Raw genomic sequence first — 13,630 nt, 5'->3', positions numbered from 1 at the left:
TCCTAGTCCCTTGGTGGGAGTGGGGAATTCCCCGCTCCCAGCCTCTGCCCCCCTGCTGCCTCTTACCTGTCGGGGGGGGGGGGGAGGTATGGGGAACGAGCCCAGGAGCTCTGGAGCGAGTTCTTGTGTGCTCCGGAGACTTCGTTGTCGCACCGGCAATGACATCGTTCCCAGTGTGACAACAAAGGGAAGGCCAAAAATTGGTCAAAAATGAAGGCTCCAGAATTCTTGTGTGCACAATAAGTACCCCCCCAAGCACACCCTTCCAAGACACCCCCTGTCCCCTAGCTTGGACCCCAGGGGATCTGATAACCTTCGAGTAAGTTGTGCAGCCAGGTAGGAATCAGTTCCCATGAAGTGTGTGTCATTTCTAAGGAAAAAAAAAAGCTGCTCTCCATTTTATATGTGCTTGTGGCACACCTGGGCTAAAACAAATGGGTCTGCTGCCATGATGTCTATTTTAGGCCTGGAAAATGGCATTTTATAAAAAGGTCAAGATTTGGAAAACAAATTTCATTCCTAAAACTCAAACCCATATGGGCAAGACAACAGATACTGCAAGTAGGGTTGGGTAGGACTGGGGAAGAAAAGGGACCTCACACACATCTCGGGGCATCACTTTCCCACAGTCATGTCCACTTGAGGGAAAGTGTGCCAATGAAAAAGGCCAGGGGGAAAGAACCATTTTTTCCCCAAAGAGGGTCAAAGATGATGTGACAGGCAGGCCTTATAGCTTGTGGAGTGTACACGTTCCCCTCTCATTGTTCCAATACACGGGTTTCACATACTTTTTCGGATCGGTCCCCAAACCTGCCAAACCTCCGGAACGGACCAGAGGGGGCAGTGGGACTAAAGAAATGTAAGCATACAAGGCAAAAATTGTACTGTGTTCAACTCTCTTACAGCTAGCCCTCCCCTGCTAAATGAGCCCTGGCTGGCCCTTTCCCATCTTCTGAGCACAGCTCTCCATCCCACAACTGAAGTCAGGCTGTGGCTACTCCAGTGAGAATCTTAAAGGAAGCACATGACGTCAATAAAAGGGGATGGGTTTTTATGAGCCAGGGACTCTGTCTTACCAGGTTTTAAGCCAAAGGAAGATAAGCCACAAAAAGGACAGGATGGTGATTTTGCATGCTTGGACACGCCTTCCGGGGATCAAAGAGTGAGGCAGCTCAAGACCCGCCACTCCCCATCCCCGGAAAATACTGCTTGTCCTCTTTCTGTATTGAATGCTACAGGCTGCATTTATTCCCCCCCCCCCCCCGCCCCGGAACTGTCCTTGGGAGGCTGGAATGAGGAAGAAGTGTTCTCTTGGAAGGAGGGCATTCTGCATTTAAAAAAAAATTAAAAATGTTGGTTTTGCTCTGACAAGAATGTAAACATCAACCTCGTTGAGCCCTTCCCAGCATTAGAGTTTGAACAAGAAGACAGCCTCGGTGTTCAAGTCACTTTGATTCTTGAGTGGGGATGTAAACAGACTAGGGGAAGCTGTGTCCATACAGGCCCCTCTCGCGAAGCTGCAGGCTCCTTCGGGGTTACCCCTTTCCTCGATGGGGCTCCCGTTAACCAGAGCCAAGTTTTTCAACCTCTGCCTCTCTTGTGCCTGCTTGGCCCGGTTGGCGATGTACCGCACTCTGCTCTGGCTTCGAGACGAGGACCTTCGAAGAAGGCCCATCCCTTCCTCTTCCTCCTCGGATTCAATTGGCTCCAGGCTGGTGGGAGAAGTGATGTCATTCTCCAACTGGAAGGTGGTCAGCTTCTTCAATTGCTCCGTTAGCTCATCCGAGGGCTTAGAGGAGGACCTGGCAGCTGTCCAGCGCCGCTGTTCCCTCATGGAACGGGTGACGAAGCTCCGGCTGATGCTGCGGTACTTGCTTTCAAAGGTGCATGAGATGTCATCTGAGGTAAGGTCTCCGAGGCTTTTGGATTTGGCCTGGCTGGTCTCGACTTGCTCTGGATCTTTGGATTTCAGGCACGACTGTCTGAGACTTTCCATGAACAGCCGGCTCCAGGTGTGCCTTCTGGGGATGGACAACACACCGACCTCAGGGCCCCTGGTTAGCGGTCTAGGGCACAGCTCATCTATGGTTGGTTGGCCTGACCTCAAGTTAGGGTTGGATTTGCTCTTTGTCACCATGGCCATTTCACACCCAGAGGCAGTATTAGCAGACCACGGGCGCATTACTCTTCTCTCAGCAACAACCTCAAAATTCTCATGCTGGACAACTAGATCTGGGAGGCTTTTCCGGGCAAGATTGGGCAAGGAGAGATCTATGACTGTGTCATTGGAGGACATACTGGATGAGGAAGACATACTGTCCCTGTGACTGCTGGAGTCTAGTTTGCTCCAGATACGATCGTTGACCGTGGCATCAGAGTACACTTCAGCTGCCGGGGAGAAACTACTGGGGCGTCTCGAGCAGTCGCAAAGTTTGTGCCCTTCACTCTTGGACCGCCTCACTACCAGATGAGACATAGGATCAGTGGCAGCTTGAGTTACCGGAGGAGATTCATGCGGGGAAGTTGGCATAGTGCCGTTTTGGTGTGGTTGTCCAGCTGCAGCAATGTCCTCAGTTCCCTTGATGCCCTCTCTTTGCTTCAGGCAATTTCCAGCAAAACGGGGCCATCCGTTGGCCAACGCTATGTTGTCCTGAGTTTGCAAACCGGGCCAGTTCCCCCTGCTTTGAATCGTTCCCCAGCCATTTCTTTCCTGGCTGCTTTTCCCGAAGTCTCCCTGTTGCGACATGCTGACAACAGCTCTTTTGGGAGCAACGGGACTTTTCTCCTCTGGAACCACCACAAGCGGAGTTTTCTCAAGCTGGTCTGACGGACCACCTCTTTCTGATCCGGCTTCACGGGAGCGACGAGGCACAGACCCTTCTTTGGGACCACTGGCAGGGGCAGTGTGCAGAGGGAAGCGAAAACCCGCAGGCTGGTTCTCATTGGCAATAAAGGGTTCTTCAGTGATCGTCTCCAGGCTGCATAATGAAGTGGTTGACCTCTGCACTGGGAATTGGCGGACATCTGGGAGAAGAGGGAAAAAATGGGGGTGGGAGTCATAAACACGGCTCATCAATTAATGAAGAACAAAGTAATTTGGAGCTGGAATATGTAAGTCTTCCCCAATGAATCTACCCATCCCCCGAGGCCCTTTCAACTGTGGCCCTTATTTTCTGGCTTCCCAAGGGATATGCACCCAGCTCCACTTTTAGTGGAGTTTAGTTAAATGGCAACAACATCAAGATTTTTTTTTAAAATCTACTCTGCGCCCACCCACCCCTTCAATGAGAGCTTTTAGAGCAGCTTCCAAGTTCAATGAACAAGTGACCACAAATTTCAACAATGTGGTCGAGAAAATAATTACCAAAATACAATAAGACAATAACTGTATCCAGTCTCCAGCCACATTCAGGGATCCACACAACAGCACACAACTGGCTAATTAAATAGCCAAAAGCTGGAGTGAATAATAAAATCCAGTCCTGGTACCAGAAATTAGCAACACCAGGTACCGAACATACATCAGTGGATGGGAAGCTATGTAATTTGGGTGCAAACACAGAGAACACCCTGGTTTGGGAGACCATCACCTAACCTACTTGGAGAAAAACCTCGGTAGAACAGTTGCTGCTTCCTTCATGATGCAACAGTAAATACTGACATTCGATCCACATTGCCCCCCCTCCCACCACTCATGGTCGGATTGGCAGCAGAAGGATCATCTCAGGCTCTTAGGACACAAAAAAGAGGACTACCTCCCTGCACAATTTTGAATCAGAAGCATGCTGGAAATATATCATGCTGTGGACAAGGTGGGGAGAGGATGGATAGCATCGGGGCTTTTTTTCAGCTGGAACGCGGTGGAACAGAGTTCCGGAACCTCTTGAAAATGGTCACAAGGCTGGTAGCCCAGCCCCCTTATCTCTAGACAGAGCCACTGGCCATGTGACCATTTTCTCTGAGAGCAACCCACTGAGTTCCACCACCTCTTTTCCTAGAAAAAAAGCCCTGGATAGCATAGAGAATAACAAGATATTTGATAGAAAGCAAGCCAGTCAGTGCTCATCAGTTACCTGTGATCTGCTCATCCTTTCAGTTCTTAACTACAGAGACAAGAGTATGCATGTGGAATAGGACAGAACAGAGGAAAAATATCCAGTTAATTCAGGGAACAGATAAGGAATAAATAAGCAAGGAAAGGTGGGGAAACAAGATGCTTGGAACATGTTAGATGTAGGATCTAAAGAATTATTTTTGACCAACCAGAGCAATCAGCCAAATTTGTAACAAGGGATAGTTTTAAATGTTTGTTCCCTGTTCTAACTTAGGATGAAAGGGGGAAAAAAACGGGAATGAGATCAAGAGCTACCAAAAAAAAAAAGATAAATGATTAATTAATTAATACTACATATTTCTTTTGAGGTTTGTATGCATTACTCAGTGTGAAAGCAGAAACCACATAACTTGAAGGACACCCTGACTACTAGACAGCATCAAGAGGGATCAGTTGTAAGTGGGGGGGCATAGCAAGCAACACCCCCCCCCCTTGCTTCTCACTGGTGCACAGGATTTTCAATTTCTCATCCTGGAAGTTCCACTTATCTCTTTCCTAGATTTAATGCCCTCCCCCCCGCCCCCCGAAGCTCTGGTTGAACTAAAAACAAATCTTAGAATCATATTTTTACATGACATGATTAAAAACACACACATTCACACAAAAACACAGAACTCTACAGGTGGAATCACTACTGGAGGCAGTTTGGCATGGGAAAAACAAATGCTCATCTAGGTCGAGAATGTCTAGTCTGGAGCTCCCCGCCCACAAACAGAAATACATTTATGAATAAATGTTTTTCTTTTGCTGAATGAAAAGCGACAATGGCAAAATTAAATAAATAAATAATGCAAGTGCATCTAAGGGAAGCGGAAGACGATGATGTGATCTATGGAGGATGGTGGGAGTGAAGAAAATCTGGTCTTACCAGTAAAGAATATAGGGGATTTACTGCGAATTTCCTCCAGTTTTTCAGCAAACAAGGCGTTCATTTCCCTCTGAAGGGTGCCTGCCTGCTTCCTGGAGCTCTCGGGCCAGCGTGGAGGGAATTCAGGACTTTCCAGGCTCTCCAGGCTGCTGGAGTCGGAGGATATGGAACCATTGCTGGCAGTAACCAAGTTGACGGTGCTTCCATATTTGCCACTGGGCTGGGCCTGCCACCTCTGCCGAGAATGACCTTTCACCCCGTGACATTTAGAGTCACCATTTTTCTTTCCTGAGGTCGCAGACGGCTGGCAGGTCCTGGGTAAGTTACCGGCAGCTCCATAGCTGCCGCCAAGCTGCAGATCTGACCGCGGCTGAGGCTGCTCTCGGATCCCCCAATTTTTTAGCTCTAACCTCTCCTCATCTCCCGTTAGGCTGCTATACTGGTTGCAGTGTGGAGTGTCGCTGGAGGCGGGCCTAGCAGCAGAGTGGTCCCCCCACTTGCACTCCAGATCGGGGCTCTCGTTTGAGCCAATCATGCATTTCATGCAGTTGGTGGCCATGCCAATCCTACCCGATCCATTGATGGCACAGCGGGCAAAGACCCCCTGCTTCTCGTCTGGCGGCTCTTGGAGGCGGACCCTGTTGGACCTCCGGATGGGCTCGCTGAACGTTGCTTCCCTGTGCACACGGGTTTGGCTGTTTTTACTCTTGCCAAAACTTTGGGCCTTACCTTTCAACCCCTTTCCTTGACCCTCTCTGTTGGCACCGTCTAGAAGAGGAGGTGCTGGAGATGCGCACTCGGGCTCTTGATCGAAACGAGGGTGGGAGGAGTCTTCAACTTCACGGTCTTCACTGGCCCCTTCAGAACTGTTGTCTTTGGTGTCGATTGCAATCTCGGGGAAGCCCTTCTTGGGTTTCTTCTGGCTTTTGGTGGGCGCGCTGGCCGTTCGCCGTAAAAGGTGACTGCTAAAGGAGTGTTTGCGGTTGAGATGGCCAGCAACATGACTGTCTAGAGAGGCCTGCTTTGGATTTCTGAGAAATAGACCTTTTAAGCCCAGTGCTTGTTTGACCTGGAAAATAAAAGAAAACCCCCATAACAGAAGGTGTGCATTTCAGAAGATGTGCAGAAATGCAAACAGCAGTGATGAACGAGGGGTTAACCTCATGGGAGAGCATCATCTCGCCAGGTTTGACCGGGAGACAGAATTAGGAGGAAAGCACAAACTGCGGCTTTCATTTCAAAGGTTCGCACTCGAGTTGTCCAGCTAATTGGTTTTCAGGTATTTTATTCTAGTTCATTAGTGACTTACAGCCCGATCATATGCATGCTTATGTGGAAATTAAGTCCCAAGTGCCTTTTGTGGGGCTTACCTCCTAGTACCCTGGTAAGCTAATTTGAGAAGCAACTGAGAACCCACCAAAGCGGTCTGTGGGCAAATTTGGGGGTCACAGCCAGCTTTCCCTATCTATGCTTCTTTTCTCTCTGCAGAGGAGGTGGGAGTGGATAAAGGGCCCCCAGCTGCTGATCCCTAACCAAGTACAAGTGCTTAGGGCTGCAATCTTAACGTTGTTAATCGAACTGCATGAGTAGAATACTTTGAAAGCTCACTGTTCTGTCCCTAGAGATGGGCACATTTAACAAGTATATAAAATGTCAAATAGACTTTAATGCCTTTTAACACTGAAATGGCTCAAAACCCACTGAAAACCACAATAAAGAGCTGATTTTTAAAAAAAATTCTGGTTCCAAGCCATGGAAAGACATGTCAATATCATTTCCCATCTTGTCCAAGAATTTTTTGATCACGGGATTGAAATACAGAAAGGATATAATGTATTCTGCAGCACTGTGTTGGGCAGAACTACAAGGTGATTATGCTTTAGTGAAGGCACAGAAACACTCCAATTGTCTCTTTAAATACACTGCACAACTTTTGCATTCCTACCAATCGCACGTTGGTTATCCATGCCTCTTGCTGCAGAGGGGGCATCATTGTAAACAAGCGAAGTCATGACACACACAATTACACATTTAATTGCACCCACGACACATTCATTACAAACAATTCTTGGGGATGACTTTCCCCCCACCTGCCCTCCCCATTTAGAATTTGGTAAAACGGAGGGGTGAGCAGGGATAGCTTTTCAGATACTTATTGGCTGTATGACAGAGCCATCGTTGCTACACGGTTCCAACGTTTCTGTCACACTGGGATCTTTGATCGCCCGGTGGCTCGTCATGGTCCTTCAAAAATCTGCAAACCCTGTTTGATCAAAAGCCTGCAAAACCTATTTGACCAGAAGCCCCAGTGAGACAGTGAAAAAAGAAATAAGATGTCTACTGCAGACAATGATGGCTATGCCACACTGCCCTCAAGGCCCTGAATAACTATCATCTGTACACTATCCAGCACTCCGGTGGACATTTCACATGCACTTGCCAGTTTGGGGATAAGAGATGGTTTGGTGTGACACTTCCTGTCAATGTGTCCTATGTCTTAAGTTTAGGACACTGTGCAGGGGGCGGGTGTGTGTGTGTTCATTCATGTATCATTGTTTGGAATGAACAGGTGAAAATGCCTGATACAACCAGTCTCCTCTGTTCTGCACCCCACTGCTATTTAACTCCAGCTCAGCTAAGAACATTTCTAAAATTAGTTCCAGAATGGGAAAATGCATGGTTTTGTCACAGCTTCCACTTCCTATATTTGATTGAAAAGTCTCCTCCCTACATTACAGTTGCATCATGCACATTGATAAAACATAGCAAAAAAGCAATCTGGTTCCATTCATGTGTATCAAGATTTTTTTTCTGCACAGTATTTCATTGATGCACACATATGCTGCCATGTACAAGGTCATGTCATGATTGCTTTTTGGCAGTGTTTTATCAATGAACATGTGTACCATAGTGGGGGGGGGGAAGACCTGTGACCTGAAGGGACTCAAAGCAAATGGTACATGGACAGTGTTCAAAATTCAAGAACATAAAACAGAACAGTACTTTGTACTGGTAATTTAGGACTCCAACATTCAGAGAGAAATTCAGATGAGAATTTTGGAAGCATTCCTTGTAACAATGACCTGCTCTCTTTGGAGATGAATTACTTTCCTCCAATTCTCCACTACGCTATGTAAAGTGTCTTGACTTCTATCGTTTGTAAACTCAAGGAAAGGGCCTGTTGACTTATTTTTATTGATACACTATGACTGCCAGCAGCATGGCGCCTGAATTTTAATTGACGAGCGCCAGTGGGGGAGGCAATTTTTGTCTGGAAACCAGGAAAATTATTATTTTTTCTATTACCACTACCACCACCACCAACTTATGCTTGGGAAACTAAATGTTATCCGGCACAGAGGGAAAAATGTTTACTGTGAAGGGATGAATACTTTGTGAGTTTGGCAGGTCAGTGATCAGTGACCTGAAAAGGAGTGGTGGTGGAACTTATGCTTTGAAATCCGGGGAATGGTGTGAACTCTGATGCTGGGACACACTGCTTCCCACCTTCTTGCTAGGAAGGTACAAGAGAAAAATGGCACATCCTGTTGGTCTGTAGCAGAACCGCAAGATTTGGGTCCAGTAGCACTTTAAGACCAACTAGATTTCCGAGATACGAGCTTTCAAGAATCAAGGTATCTGACCAATGGAACCTTGACTCTCAAAAGCTCATACCCCGGAAATCTAGTTGGTCTTTAAGGAGCTGCTGGATCCAAATCTTGCAGATCCTTAGAGGACTCAAAGGGCTGCTTTCTCAAAAGTTTCTGCACGAGTTCCTTCCACACCACAAACTTTCTCCCACGGAGCCTTTTTGCTAGTTCTTTGATCAGTCACTCAAACCGGCCTGCTCTGAAATACCTGGACCACTTACTTCCATACGATCATGCCCAACTGTGTTCTCAAAGCCCCATCTCCAGATGTTCCCATCTTTTGGAGCTGAGATGAGGGCAGGGCCGTATTACTCATAAGGCTGACTAGACCAAAGCCTAGGCCAGGGCCGTATTATTCATAAGGCTGACTAGGCCGAAGCCTAGATCAGGGCCGTATTACTCATAAGGCTGACTAGGCCGAAGCCTAGATCAGGGCCGTATTATTCATAAGGCTGACTAGGCCGAAGCCTAGATCAGGGCCGTATTATTCATAAGGCTGACTAGGCTGAAGCCTAGGGGCCCCGCAGGGACTAGGGGCCCGACAATTTTTTTTTGCCACCATATAAATTACAATTAATTGATTCTCTGATATAACCTCTATTAATACGATAATTAACTGCTTATTGAAGTGAAACAAATTGTCTCATATTAAAACAATTATCCATAAATTATATATTTTAAATAAATAGCAAAAATGTTATTCAAAATATTACAGTATTGAACAATTATACCCCCAAAATGGGCTTTCCTGAAGAGTTCTACTCGCACAATAAAAAGATTTTAAAAATTGTGAATAGAATTCTTCAGGAGACCCTCAAAATGGATATAGGGCTATGTACTGCAGTCTAGTACCTACCGTACCAGAGTCAGGCTGTCAGCTGTAGTGGGGTGAAAGACTGAAGTGCCGGAGAGAGCCTGAAATATCTGAAAGCCTAGGGGCCCGGCCATAGATTAATACGGCCCTGGACAGGGGCGGGGGGGGGGGGACTACTGGGGACAGACGCTATTTGTTGGTAGCACCAATTTCCTCCCAGTGTCTATTTGACTGGCACATACAACAATGGCCTTCAAGCTTCTGGGCTGTGTTTATTACATCAAGTTGGTTCTGTTTTTAAATTTACTTTGTCACTTACGTTGCTGAAAAGGCTTCGGGATCAACAGAGAAAAGCTAGGGTCCAAATGTTGATTATATATGAACTGTGTTTTTCTATGTTTTAGTGTATTTTAATCTCTCGTGATTTTATTGTTATGATCCTCTCTGAACCTGCTTGAGGGGAGGGAGAGATCTAAATAGGATTAAATAAATCGATAAATACTAGAAGGGTACGAAAGAAGATTACATTCTATCGAAAGCTATGGCATATTTGACTTAGCGAGGAGAGATTACTAGATCAATCCAACCAAGAAATGCCCAAATATTAGAGAAACAAATTGGCAAGTGCTGGAAAACGGCAACGGGAGCCTGTCCCCTTTCCAAATATTTGCAAAATTCAAGAGGGAAAATCTCTGAACACATACACAGATAACTGTCCCCCCACCCTCCAGGGAAAAAACAGAAAGTAAAGAATTCCACTGATGGAATGGGTGATTGGGTGATGTGCAGTGAAGGTTCTCCCCGCGGTCATTCTAAGTGAGCAGTCAATCCAACTAGATTATCTGATGCATCCCAGTGAGTCTAGCTACTGACGCTTGAATCAGAGCGGGCGATTCAAGATCCCAAATCCAGTGCAAATTTGGTCGGAAGAAAAAAAAAAGAGACATTTAGAAGAAGATCCAGCATATTTGGTTTTGGCTTTTGTAAAAAAAAGTGGCAAATTTTGATTCTCCAAATGTAGATTTCTGGAGAAACTGGTTATGTGATCCTTACTATGTCTGCAGGAGAATTTTCTCAAAGTGTAGCACATATATTAAGGAAAATTTCCCCCTCCAAGATTAGGAGAATGATGTCAAGAAGGGGATTAGGGCAAGTGATGGACAGCAGGAGGGCAATGTAACATTAGCAGATGGTGTCAATAAGGGGACCATAGCAGGTGATGGACAGAAGGAGGGCAATGTAACATTAGGAGATAGTGTCAAGAAGGGGATTAGGGCAAGTGATGGACAGGAAGAGGGCAATGGAAGATTAGAATATAGTGTCAAGAAGGGGACTACGGCAGGTGATGGACAGGAGGAGGGCAATGGAAGATTAGAAGATGGTGTCAAGAAGGGGATTAGGGCAAGTGATGGACAGGAAGAAGGCAATGGAGGGTTCTTTTTAAAAAAAGAGATATATTTATCCTGGATCTGCTTCATAAATGCAGAGCTCTCTGGTTGCTCAATGGCCCAGCAAACGTTCCAGGAAATGTTGCAATCCATGTTATGGAGTGGAAGAATTTATTTTTATTTATTTATTTTCTAGGAGGAGAGCAAAATAAAGCTAAATAAGGAAAAGACACAGAATGTTAATGATGTCACTGATCTGAGAAGCATGCAAGCATGTCGCAGGGAGAGCACACTACACCTTCCTGTGCCAGGAGGAGGGGGGGTACCTTCAAGGCGTCTAAATTTGCTCTGCTTCTAAAAGGAGACTTTTTTTGATATAGAGAAGTCCACTGAAATCACAAACAGACAAAGTAAAGGCAGAAAGTGAGACACAGAAAAACAAGCCGAGGAGACTCTGCAAAGAGATATAGGCACGTCTCTTGGGGGAGGGGGGGCAGGGAGAAGGAGAACACATACAAGAAACTTGACAACACACAAACTGTAGAATAGACACAAGAAAGAAAGGGGAGGCGGCGACCTTTCGGAAATGAGTAAGCCTCTGAAAATTGACAAGAGGTAATAAGCGGGGTTATGTTCGTGCCATAGTTGCACAGGAGGGCAGAAAACCTGTGGGGCTTGCTGCCACAATCTAACTTCTGGAGAATCACAGCTTCCCTTTAAAAATAGCTCAAGTTTCTAGTCCTTCTGGTTGCCTCAACGTACCTGATGAACCTTAGAAGCCAGGGGAGTTGCTGAAGGCTCCTGATACCCCTCCCCATGACCAACCACAGAAGAATGACACAAAGCAGTCCAATTGCAGGGGGGAAATGATGCATAATAATCTAAATACGTTCTATTTGTATTCATGAAACTCTCAAAATCCTGCTTTTCTTGTCCCAGAATTTGGGTTGCCTTGGTGGAGAATACACACAGCCCTGGGGAAATATGTCTTACTGACGTGGCCAACCTGCATCTCAGCGTGTGCAGGAATGTCTGCATGGCTGAACAGGGCTCCATTAAAACCCCTTGCACATAGAAAGTTAGCATGTCAGGGAGACGTACTTTGATAGGAGCCATCTCCTTGACACTAGCTTCAGGGAGATGGCTAGGAAAGATCACTTCTCCTTGATATGCTAGCTTTCTAAATAGGAATAGATTTCTTTTTCAAGGGTGAAGCAGACCCTTCATTCCTCTACAAAGAGAAATCTAGCATGTAAGGGAGACAGCTAAGCTGGAGGCTGAAGGCTGGCTTTCTATATAGAGAGGAGGACATTTGTCAGTACAGAGAAATACTCCATCATGTAAACCTTCACTTGCAACCAGAAAAGATGCTGCGCAGACACAGGGGGACTGCCCCCATGAGAGTTCTGCATAAAACATACAGAGTACCATGATCAAACATTAAGAAAATGATCTTTATCCTGTAGCAAGGAAGCTGGCATTCCGCCCCAGGTTCCCTTTGTTGCTCATCAATGGAAATGTTCATCAAAGAGAAAAGAGGGCATTTAAGAGCAGCAAACAGACACAGCCTATAGATGGAGTTCCAGGTTGCAATGGGGGAACATTTGTCACCAGAGCTCTGTAAGTATCCCAGAATGGAAGCGGCTGCAGAGAAAGACAGAGAATGACCCAGTCCTTCCCTCAGCAATTTAGATTCCTGGAGAACTGCTTTATTTTAGCAATAGTTAAATACTGTTTCCATCACTTTTGCTCTAGCCGAACAGCTGTGTAGACAAAGAACAAGCCAGGATGTCTGCCTTGGTACATGGCATGAAACCACAGTTAGGACAAAATGTGGTTAACAAGGCAACTTCAGCCATACCGGCCATAAGTAACCACTGTTTGTGGAGCGGCATGTATTCAGATAATCACCCTAATCACAATCAGTTCAATTAAAGCCATCGGTTCCTATAACATCTGAACTGAGTCTAATGGCGAGATGGGCACACCTGCTATCGTCTTTGCATTGGCAATTGCTGACTTTGCAGTTCATCTAAAGCAGATCTTTCATAGGATGGGAACCGGGGTGGGATCCCAGCATCCCAGTCCCTGTTCTACTTCCTCTCACCAGAAAGGTAGCGCTTCTTCAAAGAGGAACTAACTTCACCAGGAAGCGTGCCCCTCCTCCTCCAGTGTAAGAGCTCCTGTGTCCATCGCATTCTGCTCATATCCACCGATCCCCCCGCAGTCTTTGGCGACACACACCTAATGAGTTTGTTTCTTTTGAAGCTTACCTTTTGGAAAAGTACCTTCCTAACCCTTGCAACTCGAGAATCTGGGACCTGCTGTGTGCACGGCAACTTGGCTATTGAGCTCTAATTCTGGCCCCTACAACAGACCCAACTGAACACCAGAAGTTGTTGAGGAGGCAAGCCAAGCCACAACCCCTGGGCCAATGTTGGAGGTGGCCGTGGGTGCCCTTGGGAATCCTCAGCAGTTTCTCTGCTGAGGTTGGCTTTCCTCTGAGAAAAGGGAGACTCCCAAGTGCCATTGGGAAGGAGGAAAACACTGTCTAGAAAGATCTTGTGACCTTGGGAACCTAGTTGATCTTTAAGGTGCTATTGGACCTGGATCTTGCATTTCAATACAAGGAAGGGTTTTCAAAAGAAAGTCAAAAGACTTACAGAGACCCTCTTTTTGGTTTCTGATGAGAGAAAATGGTCTGTGGTCCCATCACACTTTTGTTCAGTATTCACCAGGAAACATTTATGATTTCATTGCCCCTTCCGAAAAACCTTTTCCTTTGTGAGATTAGAG

General features: G+C 46.2%; 1 protein-coding gene across 1 annotated transcript in view; it reads right to left on the bottom strand.

The window, feature by feature from the left end:
* Positions 1–1,200: 1,200 nt before the first annotated feature.
* The window catches only part of PLCH2 (phospholipase C eta 2), a 390,171-nt gene continuing 377,741 nt past the window's right edge, over positions 1,201–13,630 (bottom strand). Inside the window, exons 22-23 of the mRNA XM_055001428.1 lie at positions 5,712–6,051; positions 1,201–3,024 (exon numbers count right to left, since the gene is read on the bottom strand). Of these exons, the coding sequence (XP_054857403.1) occupies positions 1,409–3,024; positions 5,712–6,051 (1,956 nt within the window). The 3' untranslated portion in view covers positions 1,201–1,408. The remainder of the gene's footprint in view (positions 3,025–5,711; positions 6,052–13,630) is intronic.

This window comes from Eublepharis macularius, chromosome 17, assembly GCF_028583425.1.
Source record: "Eublepharis macularius isolate TG4126 chromosome 17, MPM_Emac_v1.0, whole genome shotgun sequence".
Lineage (NCBI taxonomy): Eukaryota > Metazoa > Chordata > Lepidosauria > Squamata > Eublepharidae > Eublepharis > Eublepharis macularius.
This window is presented reverse-complemented; position numbering and strand designations above follow the sequence as displayed.